The sequence below is a fragment of the Papio anubis genome, chromosome 6 (assembly GCF_008728515.1).
Source record: "Papio anubis isolate 15944 chromosome 6, Panubis1.0, whole genome shotgun sequence".
Lineage (NCBI taxonomy): Eukaryota > Metazoa > Chordata > Mammalia > Primates > Cercopithecidae > Papio > Papio anubis.
In genome coordinates, this window is record NC_044981.1 from 34828937 (window position 1) to 34855391 (window position 26455).

Consider the following 26455-nt stretch of genomic DNA (forward strand, 5'->3'; position numbering starts at 1 on the left):
CCCGGCTGGTTTTTTTTTGTACTTTTTAGTAGAGACGGGGTTTCACCGGGTTAGCCAGGATGGTCTCGATCTCCTGACCTTGTGATTCGCCCGTCTCGGCCTCCCAAAGTGCTGGGATTACAGGCTTGAGCCACCGCGCCCGGCCCTGTATGTCTTTAATGACTACTGGATTACTCTGTATGGCCATCCCTCCATGATATAGATAGGATTTCCACTTATCCCAGAAAATATCTAAACCTATTTTTCATTTTCCCCCAAACTCCCAGACCCAAAGTGAAATCATGCTTCTGGTACCACTAGGAAGTCAGCTAATAGGTAGAGCTGGGAAAAGAAAGGAGGACATAAATAGAATTGCAGGTGTGGGAATCACCATGCCCAAAGAAGAAATGAAAGGATGAAACAGTATCATTCCAGAAATACCCTTATATGGGTAAAGTACCAAATAACGTGAATAAGAAAAAAGCATAGATTTAAAAAGGACCACCATGCGTCTTTTTGAGAACTGCAGGCAAGAAGACAAACACGCACACACCGTATCACTCCATCTTCCCTCCAGATGGTATACGCCCACCTCCAAAGGCATTGTTCCCATGTTCCTGAAGCCAAAGCAGCCAGATAGACTCACTCGGAACCAACAAGGGTATACTTGCTCGCTGGCACATGACCACCCCCACAGATGCGTCCCATAAACACAGAGATACACCAATACAATAAGAGGGAGAGAGGCCACAGGGTCCCATGATTTGAAGGCTTTGACAGAGGAAGGGGGCAGCATATTAGAAAAGTGAGGCAATGCCCAGTTAAAATGCTCTGCATACAACAGATGTTAATAAGTGCTAGTGACTGAAAGAGCTTCTAGATGGAGAAGATGAAGGTATAAGAGAAAGAAAAACATAAAAAATGATCAACAAAGCAATTGCAGGATGCCGGTAAGTCTAAGAATGGAGTGGGATATATCTTACTGAAAGAGTTGTCATCTGTCTAAAACAATTCACTTTGAAAGACAAGTGGGGAAATCACTTAGATCACTGCCAGTTGAAACAGAGGCTGATATCAATGTAGAAGTCTGTCACAGATGCACAGAAAAAGTCCTCTGAAACCATGCAACTTACCGATGAGCATCTCATACATGATCACCCCAAGCGACCACCAATCACAGAGCTTGTTGTACCCGGTCTGCATGAACACCTCAGGAGCAATGTAGTCAGGAGTGCCTACTGTGGAGAAGGCCTGAAACATGGACCACACATCAGGGAGGCCCAGCCAGGCAGGAGGTGCCCAGAGTTCTGTTCTTGAAACCAAAGGCTATGAATACCACCAGAAGCTACCCCCAAGCTAAATACGCGGGACTGCCCAGTAGCTTAACGGCAAGCTTGATTTGCCAAAGCACTTTCCAAAATGAACAAGAAAGCTTTGTTAATGAGGTGGGAGACCCTTCTTAACTATCAGTCACTATGGCGAAAGCATCTCTGTCATAATAACTAGTATTACAATTCACTGAGCACCCATTAAGTACCAGGCTCTGTACTTTATATATAACATGAGTTATATATACATATATATAAAATTTCATATACATGAGTTCATTTAATCCCGACAAAACTTTTCCAAGGAGGACCTTATTAGCCTAACTTTGCAGATACAATTTGATGCTCAAAATGGCTTTGCCCAAGACCCCAGAACTAGTCAGGTGGTACAGCCCAGTTTAGAGATTAAGTATCTGGCTGTGAGCAGTGGCTCACGCCTGTAATCCCAGCACTTTGAGAGGCTGAAAGGTGGGTGGATCATGAGGTCAAGAGATCGAGACCATCCTGGCCAACATGGTGAAACCCAGTCTCTACTAAAAATACAAAAATTAGCTGGGCATGGTGGGGTGCACCTGTAGTACCAGCTTCTCGAAAGGCTGAGGCAGGAGAATCGCTTGAACCCAGGAGGCAGAAGTTGCAGTGAGCCGAGATCATGCCACTGCACTCCAGCCTGGTGACAGAGTGAGACTCTGTCTAAAAAAAAAAAAAAAGAAAAGAAATTATAATATCTTACTCCAAACCATCCCTCTTTCTATGATACACATTCTTTGATTTGACACAATCATAAAGGGAAGCTTTATGATCAAAAGCTAAAGTTATATCCTATAAGTTAACGTTTATAAATACCTATTTACCAAATGTAATTGTTTTTGTACATAGTTCTTGGATAACTGTTCTCTTTTTCTAAGAGACGGGGGTCTCCCTTTGTAGCCCAGGCTGGAGTGCAGTGGCACAATGATAGTTCACCTCAAACTCCTAGGCTCAAGAGATCTTCCCGTGTCAGCCACCAGAGTAGCTACGACCATAGGTGCATGCCACCACACCTGGCTAATTTTTAAATTTTTTTGCAGAGATGGGGTTTTGCCATCTTGCCCAGACTCCTAGACTCAAGTGATCTTCCCACCTCAGCCTCCCAAAGTGCTGGGATTATAGGTGTGAGCCACCATACTCGACCAAGAGAAACATTTTCTGCATCCCAGTATTCTACTCTAACATACCAGGACTGCAAAATAAGAGGAGAAAGTACAATCAAAGCCTCCTAATGTACTTAACATCTGAGGGCTTACCATGTGTAAGGCGCTGATCTAGGTGCTTTAAATATTATATATTATATAAATTTTTAAATTACAGTTGCATTGTTTTTTAAAACATGTATTATGAAATATTACAAACATATACAAAAGAACAGACAATACAGACCCATTACTCGTATTAAAGAGATTAATAATTTGCCATATTTGTCTCAGATCATTTGTCTTTTTTTTTTTTTTTGAGATGAACCACACCTGGCTAATTTTTTGTATTTTTAGTAGAGACAGGGTTTCACCACTTTGGCCAGGCTGGTCACGAACTCCTGACCTCAAGTGATCCACCCGCCTCCGCCTCCCAAAGTGCTGGGATTACAGGCATGAGCTGCCGCACCCGGCCCTGTTTGTCTTAACATTAGTTTTGAGATTTATTCACGTAGTTCACTCTAGTTCACTCACTTCTCTGCTGTATGCTATACTGTTATATAAATTAATCACAATAGTTTTTATCCGTTCTTCTGTAATGGACAGTTACATTGCTTCCAGTATTTCACTATGACAAGTAACACCTGAATAAACATTCTTGTAATACCTTCTTGGGCACTGTGCAAGCATTTCTCTAGAGTATAAACTAGAATATTGCTGAGCCTTGGGTTATAAGCATCTAAACTTGAAGTATCTTCCAAGTCCTTAAAAGTAGTTAGTCCCTATTTAAACCAATCCTGGTGGGGATTAGCTTCTGGTGCTCCACATCTCACCAAGACTTGGCTTTGTCAGATTTTTAATTTTTATTTTTACCAATCTGATGAATATGAAATGGGACCTTTTTTTCTTTTTAAGCGATGGGATCTTGCTCTGTCACCCAGGCTGGAGTGCAGTGGTATGATCACAGCTCACTGTAGCCTTGAAATCCTGGCCTCAAGGGATTCTCCTGCCTCAGCCTTCTGAGTAGCTGGGACTCTAGGGATGTGCCAGCATGGCTGGGATCTTGTTTTAATTTGCATTTACTTTATTTCAAGTAGGGCTGAGCACACTCGTATTTTAATTAGCCATCCAGATTTTTACTATGAATTCCTGTTCAGATCCTTTGTCCATTAGTATTTGCTTAAGTTGTGTTGTCTTTTTCTTATTGATTCATAGGAATTCTTTATGAATTCAGGACATTAATCTGTTTAAGATATTTGTATACTGCAAATATCTTCTCCCAGAATGAGGCTTGTTATTTTTATTGTGATTTTTTTTTTAATGAAGTAGTATTTGTTACCAAAATATGTCACATATATACATGTGTTAATTACATACATTATCAAATTATAATGCATAATCATGAAAATGAATACCCATGAGTTCAACTGAAGAACCAAGTAATAACAATATTAAGCTAAACATGTACTCCTCCCCATCTCTCCTGCTTCTCTTAACCACTATGCCGAATTTCATGTTTTGTCACTCCTTAGCTTTTAAAAAGAATTTTGCCAGGTATCTCTCTAAATGAGATTTTATTTTTGAGCTTTATTAAAATGGTACCATTCTATATACAGTCTTCTGTTATTAGATTCTTCCTCTCAACTTTATGTTTCTAAAATTGATTCACGCTGTCACACGTAGCTGTAGTTCAATTATTTTTACTGCTGCAAAATATTCTATTCCAGAATGTAACTATTTTCCTGTGGATGGACACTGGGTTATTCCCAGTCTTTTGCTATTATGAAAATGCAATAAACATTCTTCTGCATGTCTCCTGGTTCACATGTGCAATTTCTCCAGGGCTTATGACTAGGGGTAGAATTGCAGCGCTGTAGGGTGTACACATGAACTCTGAAAGGTAATTCCAAAGTAGCTGTACCGTGTGGCTTGTCTTTTCATTTCTTTGTGTCTTTTGATATACAGAAGGGTTTTTTTCCTTAAAGTAATAAAATAAACCAACTTTTTCCTTTATGAGCTGTACTTCTTGCACCTTATTTAAGAAATCCTTCTTTACTCTGAGGTCATAAAGATACCGCCCTGTATTTTCTTTAAAAATTTTTAAAGTTTAATTTCCCATCTAGAGTTGACTTGCATATACTGTACGGTAGGGATCCATTTTTTCCATATAGCTAAGTGTATGCATGTGTGTGTATATATATGTATAATATATATTTAAATGCAGATATTAAATAACACAAATACCAGTGTTGTCTTTTGTCTTTAAGCTTTAAAGACTGAAACGTGGATTAGGCCCTCTCCGAGAATTTTCATTCTAATCATAAAGGTAAGAATACAAATACCCTTTAATTTAGAGACGAGGTTTACTCTACCAAAGATGAAGGTAAATCTAAGCAGATCTTACTTGTTCAAAGATTTCCATGATAAAACCAGAGGTCTACTGCCAGAGGAAAAGAACTCCTTCAAGCTACCAATGCATTAAAAAGAAAAACTCTTAAGAGTTATAAAATATAGCAAACAGCAGGCTCAAACCTGTCAAGGTAAAAGTATTGCTCTTATTCCAGAAACTAGAGTCTGCCGTAGGAGCTCACTCGTATTTTACCACACTTTTTACCACACTGTCTGTACCAGGTGTGTCCTTTCCAATCTAAGGACTGCCCCCTTCCCAAACCTTTGTAGTTTTCCACACCAGGGTGTCCTCCAACTCCAACCTCATAAATCTGTACTCCAGTTTTTCCTTTTCTTGTCTGGGTATTTCAAGTGTCAATGAAAGCTGCAATCTGGAATAGCTCCGTCGGTTGTTAACAGTCATTTCAACCAAATGTGTTCTAACCTTATGATTTTGTGTCAGGGTTTTAAGAGAAATAAAGCAATTTAATTTCCTAATCACTTCTGTAAATCCTACCCTAAAAAAATAAACTGACCAAGATCGGATGCCTATGTGTCTATTATCTTTTATATCTGCGATTAACTTAAAGCTGACTCATATTAATCAGGTACTAGGGCCTAATGTTATATAGGACCACATAACAATTTAAAACATTACAATATTATTTAAGCAGCCAAGGAATGAAGCTAAAGCCTCTACTTTTTTTAGTGATTCCCAATGGACTAAAAAGTAATAGGCTGGGTAGGAATTACATATGTTAGGCTTAACCTAGAGCAGTAAATTTATATTAAGTATTAACGAATATCTATCTTCAGCTTGGTACTACCTGAACGGGATCACTTAGAAAAGGTCACACAGTTAATTAACACAGTTAATTAACATTTAGAAGACTGAGAGGTGGCTTCATTTTCTTCAAGTTATGAAAAGAGATAATATGAGGATGAGCTTAATTTACACTTTCCCATTTCTACTGCATGTAGTATAAAAAGGCAAGAACCTTAATCACAGCATCAGGGCCTTAAGTTTATTGAGATTTTCAAAAATGTTTTTAACTATTAAATGACATTTAACTGCAAACACGAAAATTGTGAAATTGCTTTCCTTATAGAACTACAGAAATGGTTCCTCTAATCATGACAAGACTCTTGGGTACACATCAAAGAGCACAAAGCTTGTCTTGGAATATAAGGGACAATTCAAGACACTTAAGCCTTATCCCCAAAATACTTGTTAGTACAGGAGCCAAAGGTTAAATGCTGGCCTGCTTGAAAAAAAAAAAAAAAAAAAAAAAGACAGACAGACAGACAGACAGACAGAAAGAAAGAAAGAAAGAAAGAAAGAAAGAAAGAAAGAAAGAAAGAAAAGAACAGAACAGAAATCACAGATTTCTCACCTTCTGTTTCCAAAAAATAGGTAAGTATTAGTTGCCCAACAATGCAGGAGCTATTATTTAAGACATAACCTCTTCGTGGAAGTTCTCAACATTCACTGCACAGTAGAATCAGTCTTTTAAAAATCAGATACGATACCCAGAGTATATCCCAGACCAACTAAATCATAATCTCTGTGGGTGGAACCTGGACATCAACATGTTCTGAAGTTCTCCAAGTGATTCTGTTGTGCAGCCAAGGTTAAAAACTACTTCTCTGTGGAGAGACATAATAGAAGTACCTGACCAAATTTGTTCCTGACATTCCCTAATCCTCAACAAGATACATAAAATATTTTTCAACCACATACAGAATTCAGAAGTTTAAAGAGTAGCAGAGTTCCCAAGGAAGGGAGACTGTTTTGTAACTAACTGTCCTAAACTGAAGATTTCCCAAGTAAATGTTGTCTGAGGCCCCACTGATGGGTGGGCTTCAAATAAATCAAAACGAATGCACAACTTTCCTTTGACTCTTTCTTAAACCATCCCATAGGTTTCCATTTTCACATGTAACTGACATCCACCTATTAGTGACTTACTAAGAGTGTTATTAAAGGTACTCTAGAGAACTGTAAATCAGTATTGCACTAGGAATTCTGACTGAAACACAGTATTCGGTAAACTTGCCAAGTTACTACCATATATGTGGACAAACAGAAGTGCTGCCATTTCTAGACAATACATTTGCATGACCATCATTCCAAGTTAGTCAGTTTCCCATTGCTGCTATTCTGCTTTCCAATGACCAAATGTTAGTTTGGCTTTACCCATCATCAGTTTCCTTTGCTATGGGTTTCTTGCAAAGCTTAAGAATGTAGTGATACACATTTCTATTATCTGGCCAATAACTCCAGTAACTGGACACCAGAACATGTACACTGTACTTCAAACAAGAACCAATTAATCAGCTATTGCTAAAAAATAAATTCTGCCTAGACAGCAATATTTCACTGGTAAATTTGTACTTCCAACATACTATCAAGGTAAACACAATGTTTCTTATTTTTCAGCCTGTAGGACATAATTTTACATGGGCACAAAGTCAAATGCATATAAATAAGCATTCCCCTTATATTTCTCTCCAATCTTTATAAGTAGGTTCTTTTTCACATCACAAAGTCAGAAAGTGTGAGGCAAATGAATTGAGGAGTCTTGACTTGCCCTTGCCCAAGTGGATCAAAATTTTTAAGAAGTTTGAGAACTGATGCCTGAAAACTCTAGGTAGGTATTTGTACTTAGTTTTGAGAGGTCTCCAACTTAAATACAACCCCCTTACCACTACAAAAATAGAGAAAAGGTGGGGCAGGAAGGAAAGGTATTGTTACCAAGCTAAAAGGTCAGAATGAGGTCACCCACGGAAAATGTCACAATGAAAACAACCTAATATTACCTGTCCTCCTTCAAAAGATTCCTTTGGGTCCTACCAACCTAACAACAGCACTCTCTTTAGGTAATCTTAAAAGCAAGGGACACATTGCAAATACCTGTCAAATGCAATTTTATGTGCAAATCTTTAGAACTTATACATACTTGGTTTGTAGCATTTCAGAAGCCACAGATATTACTTACTAGCTGACGTCTATTTCTTTTCCAGGTTTCTGCTTTCCTTTTGGAATTCATGTTCTGGAAAGCTGAAAGTAGAGAATACAAGCTGCGGTCAAAGTTCAGACCAAACTGTTTACTACTAAATTAGTAGGCTCTTTCAAGTTATATGAAACCTTAAAGTCTTGCTTTCTTTCTACTCATACATCAAAAGCTCCAGATGACACGTATCCTAGTAAGTTTACAGTAACCCCAAATCAGAGGCTGTAAAGCATTAACTTAAAAGACTCACACAGGGTTGTAAAAGGTACTCCCATGTGGATCAAGTGGCCACAGAGGATACAGGACTTAATCAGAATTACAGGGAATTCAGTCTCAACTAGAACCGAGGTCCTAACGTGGACCTACAACAGTCACAATTTCTCAAAATTACCATCAATTTTCCAAGTAGTAGTAACTTATATGATCAGGGACATCTGAATTTATAATACATGATTTGACATAAGCTTTTCTAGGATGAAATGTAATTTTACCACACAGTTGTCAATGATTTCATAGTGTTCAAGTGGAAGTGACTGTCATAAGGATAAACTTCTTTCTGTCATGAAGGAAAGAAGCACCCAGGATAAACCTAGCCCAGAGCTGTTCCCAGGAGTTTTTCCTCTACTACTTCTGGTTGCCTGTCCCATACTCATCCCCAGTGACCTTCCCAGTAGACCTCTAAAGAAGACCCCTTTCAACCTCTGTCTTCACACATTTGGTACCATTCATTCATCTTGCCTCACCAGACAACACAAATCACAGGCAAACCTGGGAAGGTATTTTTATTCTCTACACACTCATGCTGTGAGAATCTCCTATCTGTCCTGCATAATTTGGTTACAAGGGAAACAGCTCTTCTAGGCCCAGTTAGAATGAAAAGGCTAAAGTAATTGTTACCACTTACTGAAATCACTGGGGAGGCTGTGGTTCAGATTCCTATAAAATTCTGTCCTATGTGCTTTTTTCAGTCCTGTGCAAAGACCAAAGTCAGAAAGTTTCACATGGCCCTATGGGGAAGAAACAAGGTGATAGATGGATGAGTATTCTTGGAGGTAGAACAGAACATTACCTTCTACTCCTTCCAGCATCCATTACAGCTCTACAGCCACAGTACACTGCTCCTTCTTTTATTATAGGAAAAATCATGTAATTGCAGATAAAAATTTTTTTTTTTTTTTTTTGAGACGGAGTCTTGCTCTGTCGCCCAGGCTGGAGTGCAGTGGCCGGATCTCAGCTCACTGCAAGCTCCGCCTCCCGGGTTTACGCAATTCTCCTGCCTCAGCCTCCCGAGTAGCTGGGACTACAGGCGCCCGCAACCTCGCCCAGCTAGTTTTTTTGTATTTTTTAGTAGAGACGGGGTTTCACCGTGTTAGCCAGGATGGTCTCGATCTCCTGACCTCGTGATCCGCCCGTCTCGGCCTCCCAAAGTGCTGGGATTACAGGCTTGAGCCACCGCGCCCGGCCAAAATTTTTTTAAAATCCCAAATCCTATTATACTAATAAAGCTATTTTCATTTCTGCATATCATCTTTGGTTTTATCCAAATACTGATTTTTAAACACAGGTCTTGACCCCTCCTTAGCATCTAGAGACAATTTTATTACTTCTTTCACTCAATCAAATATTCCTCTCTGTTTCTATATGGTCTTCAGTTTTTTTTTGAGACATGGTCTTGCTGTGTCACCCAAGCTGAAGTATAGTGATGTGATCATGGCTCACCGCAGTCTCGACCTCCCAGGCTCAAGCGATCCTCCCATCTCAGCTTCCTGAGTAGCTGAGACCTCAGGTGCGTGCCACCACGTCCGACTAATTTTTTTTATTTTTTGGAGATAAAGGGTTTCCCTATGTTTCCCAGGTTGGTCTCAAACTCCTGAGGTCAAGTGATCCTCCCATCCCAGCCTCCCAAAGTTCTGAGATTATAGGCATGTACCACACCTGGCCAAAATTACCACTTTAAAGGTCTCCATAATATTCAATTAACTTGGACTTCATTGTTTACCTTACCATCCCCTAATACTGGATGTGCATTTCATTTTCAATTCTTAGCTCTCATACAACATGGATTATCAGGTGCCCTCTGACAGTCTATATTCCCAGACCTAACCGGGCATGATTCAGGATGACCTTAATAAATCGTTGTTAAATGAAGAGTAAATCTTTTCAAAATTGTTCATATAGCTTTTTCTCCTCTTATTCCATTGGAATAAATTCCAGCAGTAAACTATTTCAAAGACAAAGGGAATAAATATTATTGGATAGTCCTTGATAAATGCTACTCCCACGAGATCCTTGGGCTTCTAGCTGGAAGCCTCTGTGGTCACTGGTGCCTTTTACCCGAGTTTTACTCAGGTCCGCTGGGCTCATTCCACCCACTCAGCCTGGCAGGCTTGTGCTACCAGCCCAGATCCCAAGTCTGCCAAGGGCAAGACAAGCAGAGAGGCAAGGAGTGTGTGAGTGCAGGGTCCAGCTACTGCACACAGCCAGCCACACTGGCGGCCACTGCACACAGCCAGGCACAGCAGGCAGCTCCAGGCGCCAGCACAGGTGCTGGCTCCATGCAAGCCTGCAGTTGGATGAGATGCACTGCAAGCGGCTTCTGCAGTGGGCACCTGCATATGGACGAGGGGAATGTAGTGGCACCTGGAAGCTTGGAGATGCCAGAAACTGCAGAGCCCTAAAGAGGGTGTCACAGCCCTGGCTCAGGAAGCCCCTAGGTCTGAGCTCCCAGAAGGGCCACAGTGCTTCTCTCCTTCTTGTTGCCTGCAACACGGCAAGCAAGGGGACATATTTCAGCCCTGTTCGTGTTACAGCTCTTTCAGCCCCACCATTTGGCGAGTCCCAGGTTTTTGTCCCGCATTCAGGAAGAATGAGGTATACGGACAACTGGAGGGTGAGCAAGGTGAAGAGGAGCTTTATTGAGTGACAGTACAGCTCTCAGGAGACCCCAAGTGGGTTGCTCCTTTCCGCTGGCAGGTTGTCCTGGCATCTGTGCAGCCTCAGTGCAGAAAAGACCCAGAGTGGGTACCTCCCATACGCAGGCAGTTCATCCCATCTGTAGGGATTCGGTAAGTGTGGTGGGAAAAATTGTAGAAAGACGCAAACCTTCTTAGAAGGCCGGGAAGTTTTACAAAAGCTTCAGAAAAGGATTTGGCTGAAGGCATTCAGATTCTCTTATCCGGTGCCTAAAGGCTTAGGTTACATAACAAGGGGATGTAAAGAAACTGATCTAGATAAGTTAGTTTACTTAGGCCTCAGAACCTGGCCTTTAATAATCGAAATGCAGGACTGCTCTCTCCGGAGATGGGGTGGGGTTGGGGCCGGGGGCGGGGGGGGGGGGGGGGCAACCATGTTAATTACCCACAAGTGTGTTGACTGAGGCCTTTGTCATTAAATCTGTACTAAATAGTTGCCTGCAGCACCAGCTTTTCAGGGCCGAGGCTGCTACAACTCTTTCTGCAGGCAGCCCAGTCCCCTAGCCCGCTCTTTCACTGGGTATCTGTGTCAGAGTGCATTTTTTCATCCATCACTGGGGTTGCAGTCTGCAGGTTGGACCCGGCACCCATCAAGTCTGTAGCCCTTAGGAGACCCGGAGCAGATAGCACCTTTCTGCAGCAGGTTGTCTGACATCTGCCAGAGTCTCAGTCCAGGGTTTTTATGGGTTTCAAAAGAGAAAAAGTGTGTGCTGATTGGTCCATGGGCGGTCACAGGCAGGCCCGGAAAAAACACCGCAAGTTCTTACTCTGGGCCATAGAGTCCAGCCCGAACTGACAGCTTGGCCCTCAGGCTTCAGGCCATCCCTGGCTTGAAGGTGGGGCTTCACCAGGGACCCACCCCTTTCCACCCAGGAGCCTGTCTGCCTCTTATGGCCATCAACCATTTTGTCCACAGTGCCCAGGCTCTTGGTACAAAGGGGCATCTACAGACCTGCACCCAACTGCCCTCCTCCCCTGTTTGGCCTCCCTCTCTTGCTTCTTGGCACCCAAAGTCCAGAGGGGGCTGAGGCTGCAGGGGGCTGGTGCGTTAGCACCGCCCCAAGCGTGCGCACACTCGATCAGGTCTCAATAGAACCCAGGCTCAGCCTCAACTTTGCTCTGAAATTGGAGTGGACACCAGGAGCACAGAGAGGTCAGGCAGCAGGAACAGGCACTTCCAAGCTCATGGGCTTCCTTGGACCTGGGTCCTGGGCTTCCCAGGACCCTGTGAGCGCAGGGATGCCCAGGTCTGCAGCTGTGGCTGGGCAGCTGCAGCTGTGCCTGGGAGGGCAGGGCTCCCACTTATTCCCTGCTCCTGCCAGCTCCATGGAGCACACAGCCCTGACTGTGCCTCCCCCACTGCAGCTGGCATCTTCCCAGCAGAGGCTCCAGACAGGCCACCGCTGCCATCACAATACTGTATTCCAATCATAAATCTCTAACTTTATAATTTTCATAAAGGAAAACTCACACCTTCTATGAGTCAGGCACCTTGATTGATGCTTTAATTGTGTTGTCTCATTTAAAACCCTTAAACTACACATCACAGACTTAGAGCTGTTAAACGGCTTGCCGTTAAAATGGCAGAACCCGCCGGGCGCGGTGGCTGATGCCTGTAATCCCAGCACTTTGGGAGGCTGAGACGGGCAGAACACGAGGTCAGGAGATTGAGACCATCCTTGCTAACACAGTGAAACCCCCGTCTCTACTAAAAATACAAAAAAAATTAGCCGGGCATGGTGGCGGGCGCCTGTAGTCCCAGTTACACCGGAGGCTGAGGCAGGAGAATGGCGTAAACCCGGGAGGCGGAGCTTGCAGTGAGCTGAGATCCGGCCACTGCACTCCAGCCTGGGCAACAGAGCAAGACACCGTCTCAGGGAAAAAAAAAAATGGCAGAACCAAAATCAGAAATCAGCCCATGCTCTTCCTCCCAGACCAGGATTATTTTACCCTGCCATCTTATCTCATCTGGAAAATGAAAGTAAAGATATCTTTCTGGCAGGAATGGGCAATAATGCATGTAAGACTCCTAACACAGTACCTGGCACATAACTAGCCCTAAGGAAAAAGTAGGTATTCTTGGGGTGGCAAAACTTTAACTAGATGGAGAGTTGAAATAAAAAACATAAGAGGGAATCCTGATGCTCAGAGATCTACCTTGCTCAGGGTTACACAATCAGAAGTGGTGCAGCCAAAATTTGAGCCCAAATGACTTCAATGTCTGTGGTCTTTCCAGAATACCACCTTTCTCAAGGACATTATCAGGCTTAAACATACACATTTTCCAAGATACAAGGCTATAGGAGCCCTTCTCAGATGGGTCAAATTTTATTATGCTTTGTTTTAAAAGAAATCCAATTAGGTTTGGATGTGTGTATGTACGTATGTACACAGCAGGGTAAACTGCCAAACAGGGACAGCTTCGAGCCTATTAACTCAGTATCTTTTTTTTTTTTTTCTTTTTGAGACAGAGTCTCGCTCTGTCACCCAGGCTGAAGTGCAGTGGCACCATCTTGGCTCACTGCAAACTCTGTCTCCCGGGTTCAAGAAATTCTCTGCCTCAGCCTCCTGAGTAGCTGGGATTACAGGTGCCCGCCATCAGGTCTGGCTAATTTTTTTGTATTTTTAGTAGAGATGGGGTTTCACCAACTTGGCCACGCTGGTCTTGAATTCCTGACCTCATGATCCACCCACTTTGGCCTCCCAAAGAGCTGGGATTACAGGAGTGAGCCACCATGCCTGGCCTCAGTATCTTTTTTTGAAGATTTGCAAGTAACTTATTCTACAAGCCAAGGAAGTTTATAGTTCTCATGATTACATATCTTACCTGGACAACTCTAAGAAAGGACTAAGAAAAATTGTTTTTGGCTGGACACAGTGGCTCACACCTGTAATCCCAACACTTTGGGAGGCCAAGGCGGGGAATCACCTGAGGTCAGGAGTTCAACACCAGTCTGGCCAACAGTGTGAAACCCTGTCTCTACTAAAAATACAAAAATTAACTGGGCATGATGGTGCACGCCTGTAATCTCAGCTACTTGGGAGGCTGAGGCAGAATTGCTTGAAACTGGGAGGCAGAGGTTCACAGTGAGCCAAGATCACATCACTGCACTCCAGCCTGGGTGACAGAGTGAGACTCCACTTCAAAAACAAACATTAAAAAAAAAAAAGAAAAACTTTTTAAAAGCAGTTCCTGGAGCAAATGCTATTCAAGCTTAGCCTTTCAGGGAATTCTATAGCTATTCTGAGTATGCAACAGGAACTCAAAACTCCTACATTTTTAGGACTATAATCTATGTGGCCGAACAGAAATCAACTTGCTCATGAGAACATTTTACTACAAGTGTGAGCTAGCATAATATAAAGGGCAAACCTGCACCTAACAGGATCCCCCATTCCTCTTCAGTTAGACCAAGTTCTCAAGCTCTTTAATATGGTTGTTGGATCTGAACATAGACTACAGGGGACAAAGAAGTCAGCACTAAGGTACCTAGGGCACCAACCAGGGCATCTGAACTTTGAATCACACAAGGTAGGGCCAGTGTTTTATTAAAAATATATCTGATATTAATGACATAGGAAATATCTAACATTATTATTTTAATGTTTACACAGAATACAAAGCTATTTACATTTAGGATGCTAACTTTATATAAATGATTGACACAAACAGAAAGGCATCAAAGTGATTACAACGAAATGATTATCTTTCAGTGATGAGATTATAGGTAATTTTTCTTTTTTTTTTTTTTTTTTTTTTTTTGGAGACGGAGTCTCACTCTGTTGGCCAGGCTGGAATGCAGTGGCACGATCTTGGCTCACTGCAACCTCCGCCTCCCAGATTCAAGCTGATTCTCCTGCCTCAGCCTCCCGAGTAGCTGGGATTACAGGCACGTGCCACCACACCCAGCTAATTTTTTAGTTTTAGTAGAAACGGGGTTTCACCATGTTGTCCAAGCTGGTCTCCAACTCTTGATCTCAGGTAATTCACCTGCCTTGGCCTCCCAAAGTGCTAAAATTACAGGCGTGAGCTGCCACACCTGGCCAGTATAATTTTTCTTCTTTAATACTGTCTGTATTGTTCAAATTTTCTACCATGTTAATGCATTTTTTTTTTTTTTTTTTTAGACAGAGTCTTGCTCTGTCCCCCAGGCTAAAGTGCAGTGGTGCGATCTCAGCTCACTGCAACCTCCACCTCCTGGGTTCAAGTGATTCTCCTGCCTCTGCCTCCCAGCTACAGGTGCCTGCCACTGCACCCAGATAACTTTTGTATTTTTAGTAGAGACAAAGTTTTATCATGTTGGCCAGGCTGGTCTTGAACTCCTGATCTCATGATCCACCCACCTTGGCCTCCCAAAGTGCTGGGATTACAGCAGGCTAGAGCACAGTGGTGTGATCTCGGCTCACTGCAACCTCTGCCTCCCGGGTTCGAGTGATTCTCCTGCCTCAGCCTCCAGAGTAGCTGGGACTACAGGCACACTCCACCATGCCCAGATAATGTTTGTATTTTTAGTAGAGACAGGGTTTTACCATGTTGGCCAGGATGGTCTCGATCTCTTGACCTCATGATCCGCCTGCCTCGGCCTCCCAAAGTGCTTGGATGATTACAGGCGTGAGCCACCATGCCCGGCCCCGCCTTTTTTTTTTTTTTTAACCAACCTCTTCCCATATCCCCATCTCTGCTACACTCCCTAGCCTTTGGTGTCTACTATTCTACTCCACTTCTGTGCATTATAATGAAGAAAAGAGCAGGTGGTGGCTCGCACTTGTAATCCCTGGGCTTTGGGAGGCTGAGGCGGGAGGATCACTTAAACCAGAGAGTTTGAGACCAGCCTGGGCAGCAAAGAGAGACCTCATCTCTACTAAAAATTAAAAAAATTTAAAAGGCCAGGTACAGTGACTCACGCCTGTAATCCAAGCACTTTGGGAGGCCGAGGCGGGTGGATCACAAGGTCAGGAGATCGAGACCATCCTGGCTAACATGGTGAAACCCCATCTCTACCAAAAATACAAAAAATTAACTGGGCGTAGTGGCAGGCACCTGTAGTCCCAGCTACTCGGGAGGCTGAGGCAGAAGAATAGCGTGAACCCAGGAGGTGGAGCTTGCAGTGAGCCGAGACTGTGCTACTGCACACCAGCCTGGGCGACAGAGCAAGACTCCATCTCAAAAAAAAAAAAAAAAAAAAAAAAAAGCCAGGTACACTGGCATGCACCTGTAGTCCCAACTGCACGGGAGGCTGAGGCAGGAGGATCCCTTGAACCCAAGAATTAGGGTGCAGTGAGCTGTAACTGTGCCACTGCATTCCAACCTGGATGACAGAATGAGACCGTCTCAAAAAACAAAAACGAACAAACAAAAAAACAACTTCAGGTTTTTCAAGGACAGCAAGAAAGTTATCAAAAGACAGCAAAGAAGAAAAATACCCTAGAAAATAAATTTACTTTTCACCTTACAAGAAAATTCAGTCAAGACAACAACTCTGCTTAACAGAAAACAACATTCTAGAGTTTTAGAGGTGAATGGGATTTCACGGGTTTCCTAGATCTGTATTTTCACCTTATGGAAAAGAACAATGAGATCCAGGTGGTAAAGAGACTTGCCAAGGGTTATCTAGCAATTTAGCTGGCAGCACAGGGATTATCTTCTCATTTGCTGTAAGTTTAGGAACTAAGCAACGAAGCTTATCTGCAAGTCTAAAAATAAATATAAACAGGCCATTTAAGAGGCTGGGCAGGGGCGTGGTGGCGCACACCTGTAATCCCAGCTACTCAGGAGGCTGAGGCAGTGAGAATCACTTGAACCCAGGAGGCGGAGGTTGCAGTGAGCCGAGATCGTGCCATTGCATTCCAGCCTGGGCAACAGGGCGAGACTTCATCTCAAAAAAAAAAGAAGCTAGGTAGGACCCTTCTTTAAGCAGAGAGCATGATTTGGAACCTGGACTTTGTTACAGGTTCTTGTTGTTATTGCCTCACTTCCTGCTTCTTGGCTGGGTTCCTCATTAACTGATGAGGTTGCCCAACAGAAGGGCTCTAGATAGGTGATGTATTAATAGTACAGTTAATTACATGCTAAGAGAAAATGATTATCTTTGGCTTTATTACAAAATTACCCTCTACATCAATTTTGCTCTTATTTTCAAGAGTTTCCTTTATTTTTAAGAGAAGGTTCAACCAAATTATAGAATCATAGCCTTTCGGAGAAAGGAAGTGACAGCAAACTTACCTGTTTAAAAAAAAAAAAAGAAAATCATGACAAGGTAGGTCACAGCTCACCCACTGGGATGACCACAGGGGTGCAGGTGTTAAAGCAGAGGCTGCTCAGATCAGTAAATGTGCATAGTTCATGCCAATGCCCCCTCATACCTTGCTGTCCAAAAGAAGGTTGTCTGGTTTGATGTCTCTATGGATGAATCCAAGTTGGTGAATAGAGTCTATGGCTAACACTGTTTCTGCTATATAAAACTGAGTCTCCTCTTCTGTCAGAGTGTCTTTTTTCATCAACAAGGTCATCATATCCCCTGGAAACAAGAAGATACAAAGCCACCACACATACACATACACACACACACACACACACACACACACAAACAACGTACGAGTGAGTACCAATTTTCAGATATGCCTTCCCTATCTGCCAACATAAGGCAGCTAAACAGACCTCTTCTGTGTACCACAGATAGACTCACATTGCCAACATGGGAAGAAATGGGATTTTCACACCTAAGCTAGCTAAAGTTGACCACTAATGTATGATTTGTACTTTACTCTTGAGAGAAAAAGAAAATTTCTTCCCACACTTTAAAAAACAACTATATTTGCTTAGGATAATTTTTTGGACTCGGGGTAAAAAGCTACTTTACTTTTCACTTTGCCTGAACAAATATCTGCAAGCTTTTCTACATCTATAACTAAATGGCACTTCCACATAGATTGTATTGCCATTGTTATAGAGAGGCTGAAATGCCAAATAAAAATGTAAACACTTGGGGAGGCTGAAAACAAGCTTTCCAACTTCTATTCACAGAACACAAACAAATAAAAAGGAGGGACTTGGGTAGCAAAGCATTAGTCAACAAAAGCTAAAAATGAACTGAAAATGCCATACACTAGAATGTGCAATAACTGCCTCCTAGAAGAGTACAATGGACATCTCTCAAGGTCAGTTTTTTTTTTTTTTTCCTCTAGTGTGTTATTATAGGTATTTAAATGGACACCAGTACCCTTTATGTAACTTTTAAAACACAGTATCGGTATTCTAGCAGTTAAAAGGTAACCTCGTTAGCTTTCTGCAAAGTCAAAATTTCATCATTTCTGTCTAATACCAGCAACATAAAATGGCAGAGAAAGATTCAGATCCTAACTCAACAGTGAGAAACGCAAAGAAAATATGTATAAGGAGTTTAAAACTAAGAGAAACAGGATTCAGTTTAGACCTCACATAAAACCACTTAGGTTAGAAAACAAGGAAAAGAGAAAGAAACCTCTGATTTTAACAGAGCATCATGCTGCTTTTTCAATTTCATTTCATTTAGAACATTATGTTTTTTATTACTGGAGAAAAGTAGCTATTTTTCCCTCAGGCAAAAATTAAACCGTTTATTAAAGTGCTCTTTTTCAGTCCAAGACATAAAAAATATGATTCCCTAATCACTCCTGGCAGCCCTTCAATCTGGAGTCCCACCAGACACATGGAGACAGTGCACTTGGGCTGCTACCCCAGTAAGGTAGCTATATGGCCTTAGTTCTGTGGCTCAGGAGAGTAGCCAATGGGGCCTCACCTGTGCAAGTTTGCCCAGATGATTGGGAAGCTCAGGCCAGATGCTCTATGGCTCTGGAGGCTAGCTCCACCAAGTGCAAAGGGCAGGGTCCAGGAGACATGAGAAGCTACGGAAGATGGTACAGGTTAAGTCTTGAGGACACGTTAGGAGCTGGTAACCAAGTTGGCTCTTACTCCAATTTAAGAACTAGCATCTAAATGTTAAAAAAGTTTCTCCTCATTCTACCAGACTCTTTTCTAACATTAATCAACTGTTTATTTTTTATTAAATGTATTAAATATTAAAAAGTATTGATGACCCTAAATCTAAGGGTTGTCACAAAATCAAAATATTATGCCACAATATAATTATTGTGGAAAAGGTTCTCTTTTTTTTTTTTCCCACCAGAGTTTGCTCAGAGTTCATCTGCTCACTGGGAAACAGACTGCTTTCCTCAGAACAGATGGCATGTTCTGTTCTGGGTTTACTTTGGAGCTGTCTTAGATGTTCGTGCTGAGTTACTAAAACTTAAAATTTCAGAAATGAGAAATTGATTCTGGCTACTAATATAGGTAATAAAAATTTCACTCCTTATTAATATGTTATACAAAAATAAACAAAAAGTTGGAGCAAATAATGTTATAGCTTCAATGTTGCCACTTGGGTTATTGATCATATATGATTCTCATTGACAGAAGAGCAGGCAGAGCACCCTGTTTATTCCTATATATTTTAAAAAGAGGAAGAAAAGAAAGAAATGTCCATCTGAAATCATGTGAATGAATGAAAAGGTTACTTTTATGGCACTAAGATTGTAGAAAGGCACCCCAGCACAAGACAGGTTACTGACTTCCTTTATAGACCTAAAAAAGGATATAGAAAGCAACTCTGTGAGTACATTTAAAAGTAGAAAGGAGGGTTAATTGTGATGTGAGAGAAAGAAACCACAGAACAAAAAGAAAAAATGACCTTTCATCGTCAAGTAATTACCTCCAGGCAGGAACTCCATGATTAGGTAGAGGTTTAGCTTATCCTGAAAACTATAGAACATTTTCACAACCCACAAACTGTCTGCCTCCACTAGAATGTCACGCTCCGCACGAATGTGGCCAACCTGGAGGTATATGCATTTGATTAATGACAAAGCTTGCTCTGCTTTATTAGATTGTATATTTGCTTAAACAATTTAAATACTGTGTTTAAATACTGTTTTGAGTATTTAATCGTGATGATACAAAAGATCCAATTTCTGCTTAGGCAAACCTACTAACTCAAAATTGACATTTGACTTGAAAGTATTCAGTGATGAAAACTTGAGTGATGAAAGGCTTTAAAAAATGGCAAAATGAATGGCTTTAATGCAAATAGCAACTTTAACATTGCTATAAACTGAATCTCTGATTAAAATTACTACTCTTCTGCATACAGTTTTGTCTAATAATCTTTTATGATAAAAATAAGTCCCCAAAGTGAGACTCCTTCCTCAGGTCTGCAATAGTATCTGCAATGACAGTGAGCTCACTGAAAATTCTAGAATGCTATGATACCACAGCATTTAGTTCAATCCTTACTGAATTGAAATATAAGAAAACCTAAGAAAAGTTGTAGATTCAAATTAATGACATTTCCAGTTTTATACTTTCACTGAAATATCTAGCTAAAGAGACCAAGTTGTAGAAAGTTTGAGAGAACTGGAATTATTTTGTTAAAGCAATGCTTTATTATCAAATTTACCTTATTTAATTTAAATGCAGAACAGTAATCAAACATCACTGCATATTATCAAATTCCCCCCCCCAAACTTTTTTTAAAACGAGATGGGGTCTCACTCTGTCACCCTGGCTAGAGTACAGTGGCGTGATCATAGCTCACTGAAGCCTCAAACTCCTGGTCTAAAGTGATCCTTCTGCCTCAGCCTCCTGAGTAGCTAGGATTACAGGTGCGTGCCACCACACCTGGCCCCTCCCCTCTTTTTTAAGTGTCACAAGTTCTAAATTGGGTTGATTCAGATCTAAATTTATTAAGACTCAGTCCAATCCCTGAGTAGTAGTTTTGGTCTTAATATATGCTACAGGTCTTGACTTTTTACAATATGTTCTGAAGTAAAACATGTACCAAGATTCACAAATTGGCACTTCTGTTGGCAAATTTAGTCCATGGCTGTTTTTGGTTTAATACAATGTTTGATACGATGGTTGTTTGTTTTATTGATGTATCTTTAGGGAGACAAGGCACTCTTCCATTTCAACACAGATCCCACCCTCTCTCCTGGTCTTATACCTAACTTGCTTCAGGCTTCCATGCTAACTCTTGGGGACCCAGAGGCATTTGACTTTATGTATTTGAGTTTTCAGTGTCTACTAAAATCGTTCTTTGGGGAATTTTTTTAAAAGCTGCAACTGTACAGAAAACCTACATCTTTACATCTGTACTTATGGTATTGGGGTGGGAAAAAAATGGACAATAAGGGTGAAAAGAAACAGTGCTATGAAACACAATGGGCCGGGCGCGGTGGCTCACGCCTGTAATCCCAACATTTTGGGAGGCCGAGACGGGCGGATCACGAGGTCAGGAGATCGAGACCATCCTGGCTAACACGGTGAAACCCCGTCTCTACTAAAAAATACAAAAAACTAGCCGGGCGAGGTGGCGGGCGCCTATAGTCCCAGCTACTCGGGAGGCTGAGGCAGGAGAATGGCGTGAACCCGGGAGGCAGAGCTTGCAGTGAGCTGAGATCCGGCCACTGCACTCCAGCCTGGGTGGCAGAGCGAGACTCCGTCTCAAAAAAAAAAAAAAAAAAAAGAAACACAATGAAGCCAAGTAAAGGATCTGCCTTTACTTGATCTTAATACAGAAGCAAAGCTTTTGGGAAACAGCAGTGTTGCTTGCTGCCCCACAGCCATGGCTAGGACCCAGTCACTATAAGACATTAATACACTAGAAGGCAGCCTTCATCTGCCTGTCTCCCCTGGCTCCCATTAAGGTCTCTACCTACTGCAGGGAGCCAAAGAAAAGGGGAGGCACTACAATTACCACTTGTCACTCACCCTGGAGGACAGAATGGTGACCACAATATTTCCTGTTTGTCAAGGGGAAAGCTACTGTGAACATACCTTGCCCTTCTCTCTTGAGGCTGAAACAGTAGCTAGAAACCTCATGGTTTGAAAGTGGAGTTGGCTGAATATAGATTAAGGGAGGGAAGAGTCTGAGGTGCAATTCATACAAAAAGGTTATCTTTCCCCTATTCCATAAATATTTAATAAGGTGGGGGGGAGGGGTTGTTGTTATCCTATGCCCTAAGAAAGCAGAAATAAAAGCCAGTTTTTTGTCCCATCAATAACTATATACTGGCATCACAACTGAAGGTTTTCCTTTTGCACTGGAAGAGAAACATCAGAAGCTAGCTAGATGTCATGTCTCACCCTTTAAATTTTTCCAGGTAGCAAAAATTTCCATCATGTGGAGCAGAAAAATAACCTGAACTCTCAGTGGGTAGCTTTAATTCCTACCCAGTTTATTTAGTAAAAGCAAACAAAAAAGCAATTTTACCTCTGTACCTGTACTTTGTCAGCCCTACCCCAAAATGGTGATGGATTTGCACTGGTCTACTTCCATCTTTTATCTAGCACAAACCCAATGCAGGCTTCTTCAAGATGGCTGAGCCAGGTAGAGTCTGTGGCCAGAGACTTTAACTGGCTCATAATGAGATCTGTTAAGTTGAGGAGTTGAGTCCTCAGCTAAGGTGAGCTAAACAATTTAAGTTAATGTACCATTTAATCCATAAGTTAATGCATCATTTAAAATGTTAATTATAATAGACAGTTCCTTTACTTTCATTTAGAAAAGTTTTAGAAACTGATTTTGAAGGCACAGTATTTGAGAAAAGGCTTTTTACACATTATGTCTGGACCATCCTCTGTTAGAAACCATGTGGGGCACCAGGTATACATAAAATTACTAACTCTGAAAATCATATGTACTTTGTTTTGCAGTTTTACTCTGACTGCTAACATTTGATAAAAAGAGGCCTTAAGCCTTGGTTAAAACTGTAAGAAATATATCTTGAAAAAAACAAAACTTACTCATGAGATGCAAACATACTAATTAATGCAGAAGCCTTATAATTTCCTTCTCAAGATTAACTGACACTTTTTCAGTGCCTACACACCCATACCACAAATTAATTTGTAGATAGTATGTAAGTAGGCCGGCTTACTGTGAATTTTGAAAAAGGCTGGTGTTAGCATAAAGTATAGTGTCTGAAGACTTACTGCCCGGGTATTTGATACTCTCAACTGAAATTCCTGGGAGCCTAAAGCTTCTCGGTAACACATGAAAATTCGAGAGAAAATAAAAATTCCAAATTTTGGGGTGGCATTTAAATGAAGACAGGGAAGACCAGTGATTGTATCTCCTCTCAAGAGGTAGAAAGGATTGGATGTGCGGCCAATCTCCATCCTTCCTCTTTGGCTCTAAATTGGGAGTTCTTGTCACAGGGTCTCCATGTTCCTATAACATCAAATCTTCTACAGGACATTTGCAGTCATCACCCATCGCAATCTGTTCTTAAGCAACCAGCTACATTAGACTAGATTTATAGAAAGTCTATTCTTGCTTTTTAATTTATCCTTTCCAATATTTAAAACTTTATTTATTTTGCATAAGGCACTTTATAAATCGATTTGCAAACCAGGTTTTGGTTTTAGAAAATATCCTTTATCATTAAAGGAGAATTTGCATTGTTCTGCCATTTGCATTATATTTTTCAAATTCAATCAGAAATTGGAAGGCTGGTCTTTTTCAGGTACTGATGAGCTACCTAGAAGACTCAACTTTGGTTTAGGTAAACAGAATGAAGCATATAAAGACACATTTTAGATTATAAATTCCAAATTCTAATTCCTAGTCCTTAGTTATGAGATATATATTACAATTTCTATTTCTCAGCATTTGGTAAGAAACACACTACCAACACCACGTATGACCTCAAAAAAAAAAGGCTCTCAAAATAAGGACATTTTGTGATCCATTGGAAGACACAAGTAACAGCTGCTTTTCGAACAGATTCTCAATTTTTAAAAGATTGCATATAACCTATAGGAATTATTTGTGATTTTAAATATGAACTGCTTCTTTGTAGGGGGAAAAAGGTAGTATTATATATACAGTCATACATGACAGAACTAAAGAAAACTGTAATAAAAATATATATTTCAATTAAACAAAAAGAAAAGTTTTAGGAGACAAAAATTAATAAGCTAAAAGCACTGCTACCACTGTGCTTTACCTGCTCTTTTTCAAGCATATCTGCTTTACGGAGTATTTTCATTGCATACACATGTCCCGTATCTTTCTTCTGAACAAGCCGTACCTAAAAAGTTACAAAAGAAATGCCAAGTCAAAAACTCATACTACCAAGCTAATGCTTTCATGTATTATAGGATGCAATAATTAACTGAAAAAGTATTATAATTTTAACAGGAGCAACTAGTAATAACAAAGCAGAAGAAAATGCTTTTCAATGTTCCAAAATGAATACATTATACACAGTAAAGTCGATGCTGCAAACATCCTCAAATACCTCTACATCTGAACAGCTTTGGTTCCTTAGTTGAACAAACCAATCTAATTTAAAACCTTCAATTTCAAATTTAAGGACTCATTATACCCCTGACATATGTCATCCAGTCAGCTCAGAAAATCTAAGTAAATGATTACAACGATGTTTAATTAAAACAAAAGTAGCGGTGCATGGTGTTGTATACCTGTAGTCCCAGCTATTTGGGAGGTTAAGGTAGGGGGATCGCTTGAGCTCAGGAGTTATGAGCTATGGTGTATTATGCTAATCAGGTGTCTGAAGTAAGTTCAGCATAATATGGTGAATATGGTGACCTCCCAGAAGTGGGACTGGCCGGGGGGGTACTAGGTTGCCTAAGGGAAGGGCAAACAGGCCCGGTTCAGAAATGGAGCAGGTCAAAACTCCCATGCTGATCAGTAGTGAGATCGTGCCTGTAAACAGCCAAAACTCCAGCCTGGGCAACACAGTGAGACTTTGTCACTTAATCAAAATAATAATAACAAAGTAAAACTTCATGCATAGGAAAAACGTCCGGAAAGAAAAACAAAAAATTCAGGCCAGTCGCAGTGGCTCACACCTGTAATCCCAGCACTTTGGGAGGCTGAGGCAGGTGGATCACCTGAGGTCAGGAGTTTGAGACCAGCCTGGCCACTATACTGAAACTCCGTCTTTAATAAAAATACAAAAATTGGCTGGGTGTGGTGGCAGGTGCCCGTAATCCCAGTTATTCGGGAGGCTGAGGCAGTAGAATCACTTGAACCCGAGAGGCAGATCTCGGCTCACTGCAACATCTGCCTCCTGGGTTCAAGCGATTCTCCTACCTCAGCCTCCTGAGTAGCTGGGATTACAGGCGCGTGCCACAACACCCAGCCAATTTTTGTATTTTTAGTAGAGACAGGGTTTCACCATGTTGGTCAGGCTGGTCTCGAACTCCCGACCTCGTGATCCACCCGCCTTGGCCTTCCAAAGTGCTGAGATTACAGGCGTGAGGCACCGCGCCTGGCCCTGGGGTACCAGGTTTTAATAACATACTGTTCCTTTTATACTTGCAACTATTGCATCAGTAGGTCGTCTACTTTGGGCATTTTTCATTAATGGGAATGACCTTGCATGGGCTCTTTCAAACTCTCCCCAACCAATTGCTCTTGTGCCCAAGCAGGATCATTTCCAAGAACTGTGGGGACAAAGTCGCAAATGCTTTCAAATCTCCACCACTACCTATATAACTCCTTTCTGTAAATTCTACCTCCTAGGGTCATCTTTTTAGAGCTGTATCAATCTGGTGGGGAGAAATAAAGGGTGGAGATACACTGTTAATTAGTTAGTTTCCTTCTGGAGAGGCAGTGCAGTATGGGGAAAAGCAAGCGCTTTGAGTTCAGGAAATAGGGCCCAACTTTTGGTCCCAGTGCTCAATGGCTGTGTGAGAACAGGACATTATATATACCTTTACAGTCTTAATTTCATCATCTATAAAATGGGTTACTGTCCTGATTATGGGGAAAAAGCAGCCTGTAAATAATAAATGTTGATTTCCTTCTACTTTTCAACTCTCCCCCTAAGTCAATATTTAAACACCAACATCATCTCTGGCAAACAGAGAACAGAGACCTGGGACCTTGGAGAGAAGAAAAAGAGAAAGCAGACAGACAAAGCAATTAGGATGTGGCGATGGCATGCCTGACCCATGTAATTCCATACATTTCAGTTATATCAACAATTACGAGTTGATGATAGGTTAGAAGCTTTGAAGTTTTGCAATTATTTTTGTACTTGACAAGTAGCTGTGATTTTTACCTCACCAAATGCTCCTCTGCCTATTACTTTTAAGGACTCAAAATCTTCCAATCCAAGTCTTGTTCTCTTCAAACGAAGAAACTCTGTTTCCTTCCGAGCATGTGCTGATCTCCGGAGTCGTTTCTAATATTTAAATAAGGAAGGGAGAAGAGGGGAAGGAGCTGAAATTCTGATAACAAGTCATGTTTGTCACTTACCCAGCTGGAAAACAGGTCCACAGTGGACTAGGGATAATCTTTTCACATATGGAAGCACCCCAGAAGGACTCTTAAGAGGTCACTTCTCCATTTCCCGGCCTTTAGACACAACATCCAAGCCACACTGAACAGATGGGTGCCTCCTCTGGGAACTCTGACTAACCTACTTCAGCAATCCACTATCCTAACATTTTTGGTGAAGGAAGGGATAAATAATCAACAACATTTTCCTTTATCCTGTTTAATATAAACTAAAAATGTGTTCTTATCTTTCCC

The 26455-nt window shown here is 41.4% G+C and overlaps 1 protein-coding gene across 2 annotated transcripts in view; it reads right to left on the reverse strand.

Moving 5' to 3' along the window:
- STK38 (serine/threonine kinase 38) overlaps positions 1-26455 on the reverse strand; it is a 56245-nt gene that overhangs the window by 5566 nt on the left and 24224 nt on the right. For both annotated transcript variants that reach the window (XM_009205025.3, XM_003897523.3), the window contains exons 4-10: positions 25983-26105; positions 23898-23981; positions 19601-19724; positions 17217-17371; positions 8786-8888; positions 7867-7928; positions 1113-1230 (exon numbers count right to left, since the gene is read on the reverse strand). In XM_009205025.3, coding sequence (XP_009203289.1) covers positions 1113-1230; positions 7867-7928; positions 8786-8888; positions 17217-17371; positions 19601-19724; positions 23898-23981; positions 25983-26105 — 769 coding nt within the window. The remainder of the gene's footprint in view (positions 1-1112; positions 1231-7866; positions 7929-8785; positions 8889-17216; positions 17372-19600; positions 19725-23897; positions 23982-25982; positions 26106-26455) is intronic.